This window comes from Cottoperca gobio, chromosome 21, assembly GCF_900634415.1.
Source record: "Cottoperca gobio chromosome 21, fCotGob3.1, whole genome shotgun sequence".
NCBI lineage: Eukaryota > Metazoa > Chordata > Actinopteri > Perciformes > Bovichtidae > Cottoperca > Cottoperca gobio.
Genome location: NC_041375.1, coordinates 6,301,738 through 6,321,577, shown reverse-complemented (window position 1 = coordinate 6,321,577; position 19,840 = coordinate 6,301,738). Strand labels below are relative to the sequence as shown.

At 40.8% G+C, this 19,840-nt stretch overlaps 1 protein-coding gene across 1 annotated transcript in view; it reads left to right on the top strand.

Moving 5' to 3' along the window:
- The first annotated feature begins 2,288 nt into the window (after positions 1-2,288).
- The window catches only part of col18a1a (collagen type XVIII alpha 1 chain a), a 74,315-nt gene continuing 56,763 nt past the window's right edge, over positions 2,289-19,840 (top strand). The window contains exons 1-2 of the mRNA XM_029459664.1: positions 2,289-2,420; positions 2,512-2,585. Coding sequence (XP_029315524.1) covers positions 2,410-2,420; positions 2,512-2,585 — 85 coding nt within the window. The 5' untranslated portion in view covers positions 2,289-2,409. The remainder of the gene's footprint in view (positions 2,421-2,511; positions 2,586-19,840) is intronic.

The following is a 19,840-nucleotide window of genomic DNA, read 5'->3' as shown; positions in this document are numbered from 1 at the left end:
GTGATGACAAACTCACTTTATACGCTGAAAGCAGGTCCCTGGTACATGTCAAGGAAGTTCAGTAACATAGATGAATACTATTATCAAACTGTTCAATCATAACTGAAAACTAAATTGATTAATATATAGCAGTGCTTATATTTAGCTACATCCTTTTTTTTTAATGTTTTTTTTGGTTTGGTGTGTTTGACAACATATAAACATTCATACACATCTAAAGAATAAACATATATGTAATTTTAATGATTATTCACAATTGAGTTTTGGAGATTTTACACCATGATTACCATTGTTTTTTCAGCCCAACAAGCTCCACTCTGATGCAGACAATACTGTGTTCCAGCACAGAGAGACACGCAAAAAGAAAAGAAAAGAAAAACACAATCAAACGCATTTGTATAGTGTCGGATGACAGCGATGCAAGGATGAATTGTGCAGGACCAGAATCAAATGTTGCTGCAAAGAAGACCGACTTCGTCCTCTGTTGGTCATCTTGTGTAAGTGCAACATCCCACAACGTCGCTCATGTTCACACTTTTTCAGGGCAAATACCAAGACTGATTAAATATGAGTATGATTCAACAGAGGCTGTAAGTGGGACTGAAAGAGAGAGCCTTGGAAGAATGTGTACATACAGTATGGCCTTCATCTCACTTATGCAACTGTGTTGTTTTGCACATATATATATCCCTTGTTGTTCTTTTGTGTACATAAATATTTCGCAGCGTGGGCATTTTAGTTGCTTAGCGAGTTATGGTACAGTATGCGATGTTGTAGGTTAGATTTTGATTTGCTCACCCAGTATGATCATAAATGACAAGAATACAGAAGGTCACTTTTGAAGCCTTAAATGTAATGGCTTTTCATTACAATTTCGTTTTTGGAGGAATGCAATTACATTTCTTTTTACATTGTTAAAATATCTCTTCTTCATGGAAGCCTCACCTTTCTCTTACCTCTCTGCAAGATAAAGCAAAGTAAATAAGCCTCCACTGAAACTACACATGGTCATTATCTTGTCAAGTCCGTTCTTGTGAGCCCACTACATCTGGAGAAGGTAGTGACAGTGTACACTTTGCATGAATGGCAGAAGATTTTCCGGTCAAAGACTTAAGTTTACACAGCTCAAGTTGTAGTTTTTCACCTATTCACATCGACTCCAGCTACTGACAGCAGAGGGGCATAACCTCAGGTCTGTCAGGAGAAACACACACGGTCTGTTCTCTCATTGTTAAAACATGAGAAGCAGGGAAGAAAAGGGCTTTTTACTGCTGCTGAAACAGTTCCCTTCTACCCTAACCTCTCATCTAAGACATTATGGGAAAAACACATGCGACTCAGAGGGGCCTGATCTACAATGTTAACTATCAGATGCCATTGAATGTTTCTGTAATTAAAACTAAATAATAAAGTCAATTGGAGATGCATTTAATAAAGAATTGGTTGCTAGCTGCACTGAATAGGATGCCATGGTAATACATATGTTAGAGATGTTTGGTTCCATGTGTTTGATATTCTAACTCAAGTTCTAGAGATCAAGGAACAACTATGCCCTCTTCTGGCCAGCCAGACATATCTTATATGGCACTAAAGAAATGATCAATGATCATTTCAATAAGAAATGATGACCATATGTTGGCAACCTGTCTGTGTTGCCTCCTGAATACGACTCACCTGTCAGGTCAATTGTATGAATGTACCTGGTCCTCTGTGTTTCACTTATCTATCTAATTGATACCATACTGTAGTTTCACAGTACAATGACTGCACTATAAAATGTTTTACTTAATTGCATATTAATCTCTGAAGGTGGATGAGTTTGTTTGGATCTTTTGGGTATACCTTGTTTGTTTTTGTTGTTGTTGCTTTTCTGTTTTGTTTTGTTTCTCTTTTCCATTGTGATTTATCAAATATTAAACAATGGAAGAATGCGACTTTTGATTTGTGGATATCATACGGTTGATAAAATATTTTATTTATTTAAAATAAGAGTTTTTTTTCCCCCAAAAATGAATAAAAGCATATACATTTTAATATTTTAAAAACCATTACACAATAAATAAAATACAAACACATTCACAATCATCATGATTGTTATTATTAGTATTATCACTATTATTAATATTATTATTATTATTAGTAGTATATTTTTGGATGACTTTCTTAATCAACATGCCAATCGGAGGAATTTGTTCCCTTTTAGGACCTGGCGGAAGTCCCTGCTGATGTGAACTCCTGCAGGTCACTTCTCTTCCTCTGTCTCCAGCAAAGCGCTGAGTCCCCCATCAGCTGTTCTAGCCGCGTGCAGGCAGCAGCAGTGCTGGACCAAGGAAGCTGTGAACACTTTTTACCCCGTTGCCACCGAGCAGTCCATGTGGCTTTCCCCACTCTGTATCTGAGAAAGAAGAGATGAAGATGAGGTACTTATTTTTTGCGATTGTATTTCAACTTTTTTTCATGCTTTTACTGAAGCGATAAAGTTGTGAATGTGATTCCTTGCTACCTCTGCAGGTGTTCCTCATGGCTGGAGCGCCTTCTCTGCTGCGTCCTTATTCTTGTCAGCTCAGCGGCATCGCAATGGCCAGGTAAGAACATACACTGGGAACATAAATGTCATGGCTCTAATGGCATGCTGAGACGTTAAAGTACTTTATATTTTTGCAACATTTCTAACGTTTTCCAGCGACCTTCTGTCCATTGTTAATGACTCATCTTCTAATGCGCTCCCTTCACAATAAGAGTTTAAAGCAGTACATATCTGGGTTGCATTGAGAAATAACATTTTTGGGTGGCTGCATCACTTTATCTACCCAATTTAGCACCAATCTTTGTAACCTTTATGAAAAAGTAATACAAATGATATAAAACTGCAAGATGTGTCCCTAAGTTCACACAATTTAACTTGAGAAAGTTGCAGCAACACTGTACTGTACTTTGGACATTATGTTTGCTCACTGCTGTATTTTCCTTGGCTTGGATTGCATTTGTCTACTGCTTATTCTTTCACAAACAGACTGACTGGGATGGTTGCTACAAAGCTGGGATGACACATTGTTATAATCCAGTGATAAAACGCAGCATGTTGCCCATTCTGAGAAGGTCAAAGTGGCTTAAGGACTGTTTACTGGTTTTCTCAAGTCCAAAGTCTGCATTGCTCAGGACAAACAGAAGGAAAGGAGGTTTCTGTGTCTTGCACTGTCTGACCAGAGACTGCATCTAAAAAGGCTAAAATCTGCTTTCCGCCCTCTTCCCCTCCGATGTAATGACCTGTTAGCACAAGCAGAATTCTTACATGTATCTTTCCAGCTGTTATAACTTCAGCACAAAGGATCATTTATTTGAATGGTTATGGTGTTTAAGTGCTATATGAGCCTCTGAATGAAAGAACTCTCTTCTGCTGCTGAATAATTTATCTTTGAACCTCACTAATGTCCATCATTTCATTTAGTAAACGTTGAGTTGGAGAACTGTGTCGCTGTCAGACGATAGGGAGAGGAAACTGAGAGGACATTGATTAATATTTGATTGACTGTGATCACTACCAGCTTGATGCAGTATTTTATAGGGGCTTTCCGAGAAGACACACTTTGACTGTACCTCCTACAGTGTTCATTGTATTATCTTTTGTAACTAACCCAAAGGTTCATCTACCTTCTGTTGGCCCTCCTTTTTTGCTCTCTTTTATATTAACATGCTGGATCTTGATAAATCTCCAACCTCAGTGGAGATCAGAATAGGCAAGAAAAACTTGAAAAGGGTAAAACATATTTCAAGTAACACTCAAACAACGAGACATTCCCACAGGAATGCTGTCCCGTCTGTCGTTGTCCAGGTTGAAAAGGCCTGCCGCTCTGTCTCAAGAGCAACGCTTTGGCTGCCTGCGACATGGTTGAATTAGGGCTGAATTATTCCCAGTCCCTGGCTGGGTCAGGAATCCCTATTGTCATGTGATCTTTGACATGCACCCAGTGTGGTTTTGCCAAAGGAGAGTGGGGGGAGGAGGGGGGAGGGGAACGGCTGTAGTAGGACACCCCACCGGGCCATTTAATGGCTGAATTAGATGCCACATTAAAAATCACAGCTGGATTGTGGTTTTCTCTCTTTCAGTGCAGGGGCATGATGGCCAGAGGTACAGGAAAACATTTGAAAAAAGTTAAATGAGACAGGCTTTCAATGTGCCGGGAAAGGGTAACCAAACATGTTTCTTATATTACTGCATTTGCTTCAGATACATATACAATATTCTTTATTTGAGTATGCTATCTATTTTTTACTGAGATCAGTTGCAAACCTTTTGATTGACAGGATTTGAAGTGATTCTGCAGCTTCCTTCTGATTATCTTCAGCTGTCGTTGGTGATTCTCATGTTGTGATAATGTGATGGAATAGTAGGTCTGAAGCAAAGCACCGCTTGACAAACATGTGTTGACTCGTCACGTATAGTTGCAGCATTTGCAGGAAAACATCTGCTTCCATATCTTAGATGTGCCCTGAGAATTACCATCTGAACCTTTCTCGTTTAGTCCCTGCAGCTGCAAAGATAGGTGAAGAAACAGCACTTTTCCCCCTTTATTTTCAATTCTTCTAGCATTTTGACTTTATTAGATAGAAAAAATTCGGGGACAGATGTCGTTAATAAATACATGTGAATCTCAGAAACACATGTTCTTAATGGAGGACATGGACAAGCGCTGAATTCCCGAAAAGACACAATTGTGGTAAACTAGAGCTGACAGTATGTGCTGTGGTTTGTAAAGGTTTCCTGTGTTCAACCACCGTTAGATTGGTGCCTCTGTTAGAATCATTGTAACTCTCAAATGAAATAAATAGGCCGTCTGTGCACTTATTCTGCTGACTCAGTGAACCTTGTGATGTCTAATCCCTGGATTTTCTAGTCCGTAAACCTACTTATTCATGATCGACATCTCTGAGGTGCCTTGTATCAGGGCTCAGAAGTTCCATCTCGCATTGTTTTGTTGTGTTATGTCAGCCAGCAGCATTTAAAAGGCCATTAAACCTCTGCTAGGACAATGGCTTATATCTTTGAGTGTCGAGCTTGGCTTGTAACTTTGCAGTTTTGGCTGACATGTGCGTGAGGTTGTGAGGTTGTGAGTTGTGGGTGGGGGTCATTCAAAATGTCAAGTGTGTGTCTGTTTCTTCACTCTCTGCCTTCTTTTTTCAGTATTTTTAAAGTTTGGCATATGGCAACAGTGTTTTGTCTGTCACTCTCAAATACCCAAATCAGATACGAGCTCTCTGCTGATCATGTGAGTGGGAAGTTTCAGACGCTTCAGTAATGGACTGAACAGGCCTTTTTAGAATCCCATTTGCTGTAAAAACATTTGAGACCCCATATGTAGCTGTTTTTTCTTTCATAAAGACTGTCACAACAATGTTTATATGGCCGTTTCTGTCTCTTAAAAGTGGTACAGCGTAACAGGACCACACTCTAAGGCAGCACAGCTGTCCAGCATCAGAACAGAAAAAGTGTCTACATGACGACCACTTCCTAAGGAGAGTGCAAAGGAAACCGAGATACGGTTTAGTTTACTTCAATGTGTATGTGTTTTAATAAGAAAACCACATCCTGCTTTGATTACTTAATTCAACCCATCTGGATCCTGTAGTGAATCTGAAGAGTTGTATATCTGTGCAGGACATTGAGAAACAAGGCCCAGTTTGAGAAGCACCCCAGCGTCACCAGGCACACTGTTTCAAATTAGGCTGGATGTACACTTGGGAAGCATAAAGTTAATGTGGTTGTTGCTTTGTTTGTTCCTATTTCTGTCTAACAATAAATATTGTGTACATTCTGGTGTATTTAGACAATTACTCCAAAGGTGATACTATTTTAAAGGTGCAATGAGGATTTTCCTAAACAAACAATGTATAGACTCGTACAAAAAGAATCCTTCTAAATTTTTAATTCTTAAAAATGCCTATATTTGCATATTTTGCTGTGTTCAGGACCTTTTTGGGCGACAACCTTTATAACACCGGAGCGACCAGGTGCCCGATTGTAAGCACGCATCCGATAATAAGCTACAGAATTGCCCGACATGGAGTTGGAAAAACGCACATATAGCGATGCAAAACGGCAAGTGGACAAAGCTCGTTCCAAAAAGAGAGTGAATCTGGGTTTGGCTTTCCCCCGCTGGCGAGCAGCCTAACGCTACATGTCCACCAGATCTGGCGATGGAGGGCGTCTCAACGCTTTCTATTCATTTCCTAAGGAGATCAGGAGAAGCAGTCGCGCAGTGCATGGTGGGAGTGTTTCGGAGAGTTGGAGGTGGTATGTATTTACATAAAATTGAAAAATCTCATCTGGCTCATAAAACTTTGACCAAGCTGTCAAACTAGGCAGTGAAAACATGAGCAGGCCTTATAAACATAGTTTATTTAGCATGTGTACAGAAATGTACTTTCAAGGCTTTGCTCAGTATTTTTGATCCCTATCATCTTGCTTTGTAGGGCAGAGCATCCTTTTGAATGTTGCTGAGAGCTGTTATTTGTATTTTTATGTGCTCCCACCACTCAGTGTTTCAGGTGCGCTTGGCTGTTCCTGCTATCCCTGATGTCAAAATGCTAGGTTGACAGCGGCAAAATACAGAGGGACACCATAATTACTGCTTATGTTGCAAAAGAAGAGGATTTGTACGGCCACTTGCTCTGTACACCCAACTATCTCCAGCACTAATGGCACACTGAGTGCCCTCTTACCTCTCAGCACCTCTTTCCTGTTGGCGGTGAAACCCTCACTTATTCGCTTGTCTTTTCCAGCCGGAATCGATGGTAACAGTTAGTGGAAGGTGTGAAGCTCTGCAAATAACAGGACACTACAGTGTATGCAGGTTTGTTTTAAAGATCTCAGTGCAAGATGTAAAAGCTCAAGTATTACCGACAAAAGTCAATCTGAGCCTCGTCCATCACTGTAACCACAGTTATGCATTTGAAGATGGTTTTGAAATGTATTAGCTCCAGGAAAAGATTCTAGGCATCACGGCAAAATGAATTGTGGTTCACTGTACATCACAAGTGCTGTAGCAAGACAGCTAATGCTTCTTCATATCTAGATTTTTACTAAATAGTACTAATACTAATAGACTACAGCATGTTGGAGCAAGCTATTAAGCTACTCTAAGCAGCAGAGAAACCCACAGTGACCACTGGGGAACACAGTAGCACATGCATTTGTGTAATGTGAAAACATAATGTTGTTATAGACCTGTCAACCACTCAGAGTACCCTGGCAAAGGGCATTCAGCCTCTATAGAGACCATTACACTTCAGGCTAACTTCTACTTCTTGTGGTCAGTTTTCAGCTCTGTAGGCTACAGCTGGGTGCATACTGGTTTCCATGGCCACCAGGTGCAGATTTTTCCACCACAAAGCCGTATTTGGCTGTAGCAAAGGAAACCAGATCCGTCTACCTGGCACTTTGTCCCCGTCTCCAGCTTTAGGGAGTGTTCACTTGTCCTCACTGACAGTCTGCTGAACACAGGGAGGCATGAAACTAGAGCCCCCCCCCCTGCATCCATTTACATTCTCCTGTCCTAAGAAATCTATATCATAAGCTTTTTCACTCTCTGTGAAGTAGGGCTAATCCCGAGTGACCAAGACCTTATAGATCGCCTACAGTTATGATGGGATCCTCTGACATTATTTCAAAGTTACTTTTCAGATTTAGACCTAAAATAAGCATTTTTTTAACTCTCAGATGTGAACACAGTTAATACAAGCACCAGCTACCACCCAATGCGTTTTTTTAATGAATGAATAGACCATTCAGCATTTCACGAGGCCCCTCTCGGGAATGCCATTGTGCGTTTTCGACCCTCACTTTGTGGTTGCTTCCCTCTTTTTGCTCTCCACGTCTTCTTATCTTCTGATTGACTCTCATGATGTGCAGGGCGCTTTTCAAGGCATCCTTGAATTCCACTCATTCACCCGTCCCTCAAGAGTTGCCATGTCTGTAGGCACTTCTCTTTTTACCCCCGCACAAATCTCACACCATGGGGGTGTGAAGTGAGGAGAATCCCATGGGACGGAGAGATTACCATCAAGCCTCGAGCTCCTGTGACAAAAGAGGGATTTGCTGAGTCCTGTACCTCTATCCTCCATTTTCTTATGGTCTTGCCGGAAGTAGGACTTTGGGCGAGGTTTTTGGCTTCGATGACATGGCCTGTCTTCACTGTACCTGTCCCAAACTGAGAGGTGGACTTTACAGGTGCAATACTGAGTCTGGACTTGGCCAGACTCAGTATTGGATGTCATTTCGGGTAGTGGATTTACATTTAAAGATAGAACAATGTGTGAAGGAAACAAAGACAGGAAAAACACTGTGTTGACTGATATAATACATTTCAGTTTTAAATCAGTGTGTAACTAGCATTGTACTGTTGTAGCAGCTTGAGGAAGTTCAGTCCAGTGGTTCCCAACCTAGAGGTCACAAGTAAATGTGCGTAGTCATGAGATATCACAAAGCTGTGCTACACAAATCTTTATTCATTTTTGGACTTTTCTGTGAAATATTGGATACTTTGACTTCTTGGAGTCAAACGTCCAACAGTTATTTAAATGAAACCATGTGAGAAGTTTAGAGGGTAAACGTCTCTTAGGTGAACAACTCATAGACAACAGAAGTGTGAGACGGAGCCTCAGCTGGCAGTCAAAATGGTTTGAAACCACTGGTTTAATCTTCAACAGTGTGTTCCATTTTATAATCATATTATAATATATCCTTTTAATCTGAACATTAATTAGTAACTAAAGCTGTCAAACAAATAGTTGAGTAAAAGTACAATGAATTCCTGTGGAGTATAACTATCAAGTAGAATTATATATAAGTACCTCAAACATGTCCTCAAGTACTTGAGTAAATGTACTTCGTTACATTCCATCACTGCAGAAGTATAGCGGTCCTGTCGGATCATGTGCTCAGCCTAGATTTTTACAAAGTGAATGCTTCGGTCGTAACTTGGAAGCTGCTAATTGTTGTGTGAATCATGAGCTCGCAGACAATAAAGGGTGCCCTCTATTCACTCGGGGGTTGTTATGGGTCCAGGTGGCACAGTGCCATCCATTGAGAGGTTTAGAGAGCAGGAACATAGGCCAACCATGGGGACGTTAATATTTAGAGGTCCAGTGAAAGATTTGCAGGGTCATTCCTCTGCTGAGACAGTGGGACTGTCAGTCGGGGAGATGGGCTGAACGGTCTGCCATCAAATCCGATTAGTGCCATGTTCAACAGAACCCTGTGGTTTTACAACTTGGGTTTATGACCTTATTATTTGGGCGTGGTAATAGACATGGCTTTGTAAAGTTTGTGTAACCTTGAGTTTCCTGTCTTGAATGTTTCTGCCCAAGTTAAAAGCCGAATAGAAGGTAAGAAAGTAAAGGTGTCTGTAGTGGACTGATCTATTCTCACATCTCTGAGCACATGTTGATGTGTTCTCTCTAAACTCACAGCTTTTTGGTCCGTCTCAACTAGTGATAGTCTCACCTATTTTTCTTTTTAGTCTTAGTCCTGTGTCAAATTGCCTTGTTAGTTTTTATCATATTAAGTCAACACCCTCTTTTTTTTTTTTTGTCAAACGTTAATTTAGTTGACTAAAAGTCTGGGCATTTTAGTGTTACTCAAAGAAAATGTCATCAAATTATATTAAACATTTCAGTCAATCTAGTCAGCCAAAATATCTCCTGGTTTTAATCTCTTAAACTCTGCTGTCATAATTGTTAACTTTAATGTGTGTTAGTAAATTATTCCAAGTCCTCCTGACTGCTCATTGCGTGCTGCTGCTGTAGTACTGATATGGAACACGCAGCACAGGAAGCAGAACTTCTGCATTGACATTTATTTTTGTAATGTATATAATATTTAATCTCTTCTTTTCAACGAAAATAAAGATTTTGGTCAAATTAAAAATGTTTAAATTGCATTTCAGTCTCGTATTTTTTTATAAGCTTGTATGGAGCACTACACAGCACGGGAATAAGCTCAGCCAACTATCAACAACCGTCACATTTATCCATCAGAAAGAACTCTATGCAGTAAAGTTGTGAAGCTCATTTACTGAAATGATTCGACAAATATGTTTTTAAAGCAATATCAGAGAAAATAGATACATATTTTATCATATGTATATCTTCTGAAGGTTTAAAAGATTTAGCAATGAACAAAAACAGATGACTGGGTCGCCTCACGTCGCAAATTTGCAAAATAAAAGATACAATTACAAAGAGTACAGGACAAGGCCTACTGGCTGCTGAAAATGACATGGATTATGCACCTGAGTGAGAGGACATAACTAATACGAATCTTTTATTTCTTTAGCAAAACAGTACATGACCCAACTGAACAGGGCAGCCCACTGTTTGCTTGAAGTGTCTGGAGCCCTAAACAGGCACACGCTGGCCTTGGGACTTGGCAGATTTTGTGCTTGTTTTCACTCCATCTCTTGTTTCCAACCTTCTTCTCTTTCTCTCTCAGGGAAACTCTGAAAGCATGATAAGGTCACTGCTCTATGAATGCCTTCAGGCGAGAATAACTAGATTTCTGGTTTGGCACACTATACATAGATTAGATCAGAGGTTGTATTTGAGAATAAATGATTTTACTCTGTTTGTATTTTGATCTGTATCTGAGTCCTTTTGTGTGTCTGCGTTCTGCCCTAAACCTAAATGTTTCCTGTTGCTTGTCTGAAGGGTTGGTGGAGCATTATCCATGTTTACTTTGGACGAAATATATAATATTTTAACAGGTATAATAAAGAATATTCTGTCCTAGCTCTTGTTGGTTAGCATTTTTTAAATACCTAGCTAAATAAGAAAATTAAAATCTATTTCGTCTTACATCTGGGCTGTGGGGTCGACATATTTTTGAGCTGGTTCACTGAGTTCATTTGTTTTAGATCAAGTTGGTGTACCAGCTCACCAAAGCCCCATCACGTGGATTATAACATGCCTTTGCTTGGCTTAAGCTGAAACAGAGGAAGAACATGACCTGTGGGCTTTTTGTGCTAAAGTGCCCAATGAACGCTGGCACCCTGGACCCGAGTCTGGCCTGTACCAATTGAGAGCCCTGATATTGTCTTGTTGATGAAAGCCCTCATTGTCCCGCTTACTCCTCTTCATCTACTGTATCCCCCGGCCTCTGCTATAGCCATTGGCATAACGTCATTCCCTTCCAGCCATTGTCACCATTCATTACAGGGGATTAAAGTGTCAGTTGAAGGTGAAGTATAAACTCGCCAACTTTATTCACTGAGGGGTGTTTGAAGATGTAAGCTAAAAGTTTGTGCCCCCGTCGACACCCCTCTTATTGTAGAAGGTGAGACTTTTTCTTTAGGTGACAGGAGGGGATCAACTGAGGGAAAGGTCAAAGTCTATGCTTCTCATTAATGTATGTGTGAGTTAGATGTAAATGGTACTTGGTATCCAAATCACAAGTATTACTGAAGAAATGGATCGCGGCTATCAGCAGTGAGCTTCTTTCAAATGTTGTGAGAATTTAACCAACTCAATGATTATCCACTTAAAATACATTTACATATGAAACATGTCCAGTGCTTGGTATATAAGTGGGGGAGCACACATCCCCTGCTTTTATTTGCTTTCCTTTATTGTAGCAGAGTCTTCACTGTGGAATGTATCAGTCTGCGGTATATGTCAAGGGTTTGGGCCTATAATTCCCTCCCATGCAAAGAGGAAGCTTTGTGACAAAAAAAGAAGAGTTGCACCCCTCTTTCATGGTCGGATTTACTGTCAAAGTGTTGATCTGCATTGACATGTTCTTGAAGTGCTGTGCAAAGCTGAAACTCAACACTTGAGTGAGGCCTAGCGGGTTCAAAGAACCAGCAAAAGGACAAAGAGACGGGAATGGCCGACAAGAACTGATCTAACAATCTGCTGCTCACACAACCTGGCTAACGCGCAAATGAGATCTGCATGCACATTCTTTCCACATGAAGCCCACGTCTTCAGGGGGGAATGTTATTTACTTATGCATTCAGGAGCAACAACAGGAATGGATGGAAATTCATTTTTGGCTTATACAGAATGCTGATAGGATGTGCATATGCATTTGTACCGTTGCCAGCGTTTTTAGCTGCTTGGTAAATCATAGGCCTGTGTAGGCAGGCAGGTAGAATGTGTGCATTCGTGGTGATTGTCAGGATCTGATGGGCCATGAAAAGCAAAAAACGAGTGAGGGACTTGGAATGGCATAATAATGTTTATAAGTGTCGTTTGCTTTCCATCTCCAGAGAGGATCAACTCTATGAAGCTCACAGGAAAGCGTTCCTTATCATTCAAAGTTTCAAAGCTTCTCAAAGCTTTTGAATGTATATAATCCTAGACTGTGTCAAACTATCAATTGTATCATACTGTATAAGAGACCAGAGTTTGTAGCACAGAAAAGGTTCTAATCTGAGAATACTCAGAATGATGAAAAAGGGGGGAAATTAGAGGAGGTTTAAATTACAGGCAGCAGCCCTCAAAAGATAACTCACTTCACTTTGTATCTTGACTGCCCTAACATACAGTAGTTAAACTCTCTATACTTGAACTGAAATCCAATATGGACACGGTTCAGCAGGGTCACAGTGCTGCCTACAGGATAAAGGATAAGAATACATACCATGGGAATGACAGCATATGTCAAGCATTGCAAAATGTAGCTTTGAAATCACTGAAAGAATTATAAATATAAGCGCTCTATCTGATAACTATATTTCAAATTAAACTTTTTTAGCAAAATACATTCCAGGACTTGTTTTTCTTACTTGTTAAATGTTTTACTTAACAATCACTTAATTAACCATCAGTTTTATTAATGATTGTTCATGGCCTATTGCTCATTTACGGTCTTCATCAGACGCTGACGAAACACTGCACAAGATTAAAATGCTTCTCTATCGTTTGGAAATTGCTTAAGCAATCAATGTCTCTGGCACATGCCTAGACATGAGCTTTATAATTTGTAGCTAATGATCCAGACTTCTTTCTTAGACGTTTGATCTTTGAGTCCTTGCCTTAAGTCTTCCAGAGTGATGAAAACTAACCTATTCCTGCCAAACCTCAAAGTGTCAGTGGTACGGAGATCTTGAATTATTGTTACTGTGCAACACACTTTATTGACGTGATTGTCATTGTGTATTGTTAGGAATTATAAACTTAGAATCTTCTGTGTTGAAACATTGCATCAAGGTTGTTAGATGGTCAGTCAATAAATTGTCCAGTGTGACTGGCAGGAGAATCTTAAGAATGCTGTTAGCTTGGGAAGTTTGTCAGTGGACAGTCTGCACGCCAAATAGGTGGGCCTCTATTTTATTAGATATGAGCATGTCTTGGAATGTGACCATAATGTACCTTTTGACTCAAAGAGCCAACAAGAAACGGCAAGTTTTCTAGACCTTTGAGATCCTAGTTTTGGTAAAAGAAGTCTCATTTAAGGTTTCTTTGTTAAAAATTTTTAAAAGTTTGATTATTGCTTCAGAGAAAGGCCAATTCTCAATATTCTGTCTGATTCACAGAGTAAGATATACTGTCGAGGATAAGAACCTCTACCCACCATTTAATTTTGTCCACATCGCTATTAGTGCACTTCCCCACCAAAGAGTTTTCCCTCGGCTGGAAGGAAGCAACACTGCCTGTAGCAGAGAACTGTTGGGTGCATTTACTGAGAGTATGAAGTCAATGAACACTTTCTGGAGCTGCTTCACAATAAAAGCCCCCAAGCAAATAGTGCTTGATATCGGCACTGCTGATTCAAATCAAAGTTCAGCATGGATTAGTTCGGATTCAAATCCATTGAATATAATAAGTTACATTGAATAAATACCATTGTTGCATAAAGTGCTTCTCAGAATTTGTCCTGGGGTTTAATATTTTTCATCACTAACATCACCTTGAATATAAAACTGTGTAAAGTTTACAGTATAGATTAAATTATACACGCACATCCCGGTTATAAAACTTTGAATCAAGAATTTGTCCCGTAAAGTGCAGTGAGTGCACATAGACTGTGATGAGTCAGGGCAACTAATAGAGCCAGTTATTGTCTATATTACTTTTTAACTTAAAACCACCTTTTTGTGCACTGATGAGGCTTCATTGTGAAACAAAAGCATCTTGTTATGTGCCAATGTGATTTTCCAGTGTACCCACTGTCAAAGTGTAAATTGTGCTCAGGGGCATGTATTCAGACTAAACACCAGTGAGTCAGTCAGAGCAAGGCTTTACACCTGAGGAAACGTGGGTTCCTTTGATTTTAATTTGAGTTTGAAAGGTTGATCTGAATCATAATTTTTCAATGCGTGTCTGTTCGCTGGATAACGTTCTTTGTCATTAGGGAGTAAAACCTCCCGCAATCATTAAACCAACTGACAAAATGTCTAACCAATGTCAAACATCGGCTGGGTTCCCACATCTGCCTTGTGTATCACTCTTTGTTTTTACCTTTCTCTGTTCCTGGTGAACCGTCAGGTACTGTTCTGACAGTGAAATGTGGACATTTGAACTAACTATATGCCAGTGACCTTATGCCTTTTTATCCTGATTTTTTAATTTACTTTCAATAGCTTAAGAAGTTATTTCTTATAGTTACTATTTATCGCATTTACTAAAACCTCAGTCTGTATGAACAGAAGCAATCTAGAACCAAAGTCCCTTGTTGGTTTGTTCGTGGTGGTTTTCTGTTTCAGTGTTACGAAGCTGCTGTGAAAATGGGTCAAGTGGGGAGATTAGAGAGCTCAAGCACACAATGTGTGAACCCTATTGTCTGTGGTTTGCATCCACGTTGTTTCGTGGATTTCATAGCTGCACTTTTTGGCTTGATTGTGTACAGTTACGTTTCTATTTCTATTTGTGCAGGAAAATAATGTTTCTCCAATCATTTACTACATAATTCAGACTGGTTTAAGAAAAGCTGTGTTGAGCTCTTTGTTTCACCTCTAACGATGTTGTTTTAGCTGAGGAAACCTGGCATGCCCTTACGAGTTCACACTGATGATTAAGACTTTCAGGTATTGCAGTCTTGTGATTTCTTGTAGTTATTCTTTGGTAACAATGTAGGACTGTGGCCAAAGGCCACTCGCCTATTCTAATTCTGACTCCTGCTATTGGATCGATCTCCATCAGATTCTAATGTTTTGGGCCAAGAAGGGAGGAACAACAGGAACTGATGCAGCGTCAGTTTAGAGGCACACGTCCCATCTCAGTCATTTTACAGGCTTCAACTCGTTCACAACAAGCCACTAGAAGACTTCTGCATGCTGAAGTGTATGTTTTTAAGTTCTGCCTCCAGCCACATGAGGAGTTGATATAATTTATGTTTCACAGTTATAGCAGTTAATGTGTGTAAATGCAGTTTTACTGATAAGGTTCCAATCGAGAATTTACTTGCCACAGAGGAGCATCAATTAAGCATGTTTTCTCTGTATGTACTGTAAAGTTGCAGAATGTAGAGTGCCGTGTTGTAACACTGCACTGATGGATTGTTTTTTTACCCCCAACACCAGTGCAGTATGCTTACCCTGAGGGCAAGTCAAACCTCTCACTTCCCCACCCTCTAAAAGTCTTGCCTCAGGCTCCTGAATGTGTCTCAAGCCAGGACAAAAGTGGTGAGGTGTGTCTCTGTGAGTGGGTGGGGGGCAGGGGTCCACAGTGCTTTGGTTTAAGAGGCCTGGCCACTTTTCAGGAGTTTAATACATCACTGGAAATTCACAATGGGGTGAAAAGGACACTTGCAACAAATGACTCCTTGATAAACTCAGTGGAGAGCGGAGCTGATGGCAGGCGATTTTTCAAAGGATGTAGGACAAGGTGGATAATGTGGGTGTTGAACAGGTTCAGTGCGTTGTTAATAGTGTTTGTACTGTGTCAGTAGGAAAAGCCATCAGGACGTGTTGGCTCCCATTAGGCGTTTATTTGCCTCCACTTCCTGCTCCTTACCTCCCATATGCCTTATTCTTCCTGCCACCACTCAGGTATTTGTACACATTCCGGCCGCGCATACCGCCGCTCAGCCCATACAGCAAGGCAGCGCTATTGGGTTACTGCTACGTTATCTAATAGGTCTGATCTGGGCTTTAAAGGGGCATAGTTATAAGATTGTCTTCCTTATTAAGCTGAGGAGGTAGAGAAGTCCGCACCTCTTACCTTTTGTGACAAACTGACATCATACAACTGAGTAGAAGCCCAGAGTCCTCTCAGGGGTTAGTAAATGCTTATAAATCACATACTAACAAGCCAAGGCAGATAGTTTGCTGGACCTGAGGCTTGAAGCAAGAGATTTTGAAACATAAGAAAAGAAGTACAACTCATCCTGCTCCTTCACAAAGCTTTTGACAGAATGTCCTCATGATATTCCGCCTCTGAATGTCCTTCCTTTAACAATTTGTAGCGGCTGCGGCATACCTTTTGTAGTTTTTGTTGTATTTATTCTCCAGTTGAATGGTGCATTGTTTGTCAGAAAAGAAGAAAACGAGGCCACAGACACACACACACACACACACACACACACACACAGACACACACACACACACTCACACACACTTCCTACCAACTGGAGTTCACCTCCCTCCGCTGCCAGAAATGCCATGGTGTTAGGCTGCGCGTGTGTGAAGCTCCAAATTCTGGTGTGTGTGTTTGGGTTTCTGTCACTCAAACAAAATGGTCCCTTACCCCTCCCTCACCCCATCTCCAAGTCCTGACTTCATTTTATCTCTGCTCCCCCTCAGTGAGTCCAAATGACCATAAGCTCAGTGGCTAAAGTCGAAGTGAGGGGTCGGCATGCTTTCTCTGTCTCACACACACACACACACACACACACACACACACACACACACACACACACACACACACACACACACACACACACACACACACACACACACACACACACACAGTGGAGTCGCCTTGGTGAATAGTCACAGCTTGTGGGGAATGCTTCAGAGCAGACAATAGCCATGTATTCTTACTTACTTCTCCCACCATGCAACTGAAACACTGCAGGATCTAGTCTGTGTTCGCCCTTAGCTCAAAGTGTCCCAGTCTGACACAGATCTGAGTAAGTGGGACCACATTGTGCAGTTTTTAACCAGCGACAACATATACATGCTGCTGACACGGTTTAAGAAACTCCTTTTAAAAATGTCAATCTCATATATAGCACCAAAGTGAAGTAGACATAAAACCTGAAGATTTGAAGCTAGGCATGTGAAAGTAATGATAATCACAATTAACCTGTCTTCATTTTGGCAGCCAGGGCAGTTGGACCGAGATCAAACCTAAAGATGTAATGAATAATTTGAGAAGGAAAAAAAAGCAACGGGAGAAGTAGAGGTTTAAAGTGCTTGAGGCAACTTTTGTAAAATTACTGACTCACCCATTATTTTTTCTGAATGTTTGTCATATTGGTATCCGATATTAGGAAACAAGATTTAGAGTCAACAGCCATGCTAGCACCATTGAGACGCTGTACTTGAGCACAGAGGTATTTTGAGCTAAATGCTCAAAAAGACAGTGTGTTAGCATGTTAACCAGGGTGCAAAACTAACTTTTTTTGTCCACCGGCCAAAGGGCTAGTTAATGTTCTAACTTTACCAGCAACTCAATAGATTAACAATTTTTATGTGGGGCTGGTGCCAGATACAAATCTACTAGCCACTTGCATATTTTAACAGAATTTGGCTAGTAAATGGTGCTAATTTTGCGCTCTTATGCTAACCTTTGCCAATTACCACCAAACACCAAAGCACTGGACATATTTAAACATTTGCCTGATGATAGCCATAGAGGAAAATTCAGGGGATCACCAAAGTCAGTAGGATTCATCCTCTAGATATCATGAACAGCTGTACCAAAAAAGAATGAAAGATAGGATGATAGCGTTGCAAACACTGACAGTTACAGTGCATGACGTCAGCCACAGTACAAAGACAACAGGCCATTCATTCAGGGAAAGCCTTCTTGGAAAGCTTTTATTTTCTTGTAGCAGTGGTGGCAGTTTTCTTGCCGTGGTGGCCCACGTGGTGTTGAATGACATGCTGATATGTGTGTGTGTGTGTGTGTGTGTGTGTGTGTGTGTGTGTGTGTGTGTGTGTGTGTGTGTGTGTGTGTGAGAGTGCTGGAATGTGTTGTTCAGCTCTGTACTTGTGGGTTTGGGTTTGCCCTCTCAGCTCTGTTGAATCTTTGATGTCTAGGGATGAAAGGTTGTAGCCTTCCCATCTTTCGTCTTCAAGGACAGCCTGTGTACATTTAAGTGTCCTCCACACCCAATGCATTTCTCCTTGGACCAGGTCATAAAAGTTAACTTGCAAGGGACAGAAAGAGGGACAAGTAAAGAGAGCAGGTATTCTGATGGCCAGACTTGTACTCCCCACCCACACTTTAAAAGGAAGCATTGTGTCTGGATGACATCCTCCTTTAAGACTCTTCCTGTTTGTTTTTTTCACTGCCGCCTTGTTAGTGTTTGGTGATGTTGGATATGTTTTGTGCAGTTTCACTGTATGTTTAGTTAAACATCTCCCTTTCACGACTTTGGCCAGTAGGAGTGGGGGAACAATTGATTCATGGCTGACTCTGTATGTTAGTGTGTCTTCCTCCACATAGACTGTGTAGCAATAGCGTCCCCCAATTTTCAATTCACCTGAAATGAAGTCAACAGATCGATTTGGTTGCAAACCATGCAGTGTACGACCCAGGTCCTCCGGTGATGCTCTGACAGGCCCAGACTGAAGCCAGCTTTACTTCTTGTGGAAATACTTCGGGGGCTTTTTGCTTTCCATCTGGTATTTAGTAAAGAAAACACATGGCTCAGCTGGATTGAGGTTATTAATCGACCTTGGCCAGTTGAGGACTTTTCGCTGTCCGGGCAAACAAACTTTCCTTTGCTGTATGTTGGTCCATCATTGTCCTGCTGCGTTGTTCACCCAGTATGATTGCAAACACCCATGAAGTTCAATATCAGCATCACACACTGAAAATACATCATGCTAATTGTTTGCCTAATTTAAGATATGATAATTTTAAGAAGCGTAGATCGATATTTGAGTTGAGAAATATCGTGTCCTTGCAGTGAAAAAACATCGCTTCAGCCATCTGTATCCATTCACCGACATTACTAATGCAAAGCGATGGTGAAGGAACTCCCTATACATCTGTTCAAATGATTGAGGCCCATAGTAATCCAGTTGCTGGGTTATATGTCTGAAGGATGACAAATCCTGCCGAAACCTCTCTGATTCTGTCTCTCTCTCCTCCTACACTATCAGCTGTATTTTTTTCCAACGCTCCATGAAAGTGTTTAGGGCCGTGAAGTAAATCCCATGTGATTTGAAAACACCTCCATGTTTTCCGTCTCCCTAATCCCCCAGAAAGGATTTAGACATGTTTTATCACTCAATGACACTTGATTCTGTGACTCCCCCGCTTGTAGGTTTGTGCTGCAGAATAAAGATTCATTATTTTCAGCAGTTTTTCCGTCTTAAAGGAAACAGGAGGCGTTTGCAATGACGAATGTTGATCTCTGATATTCTCATTTTACAACTCAGGGACGTAGGTTTTGAAATGTGTCTGTATTTCTTGCTGGCCTGGACCTCACTTGGTGATGTGTGAGGGATGAGTCATTAACTGTAACACTGTTGATTAGCCACTGTTTCCAACCATCCATGTCAAAGCAGTAAATACACTTGGTTGCCGTAATGGCAGATAGATTACTGGCCGACAATCGGACTGAGTCATCCTGTGTTGTCTCCAGGAGGCTGTAGGTGGTAGAAAACTCTGCACTCTCTGACTGACCACACAAAACCACAGCCCCGGGCGATACTTTTGGTGTGCC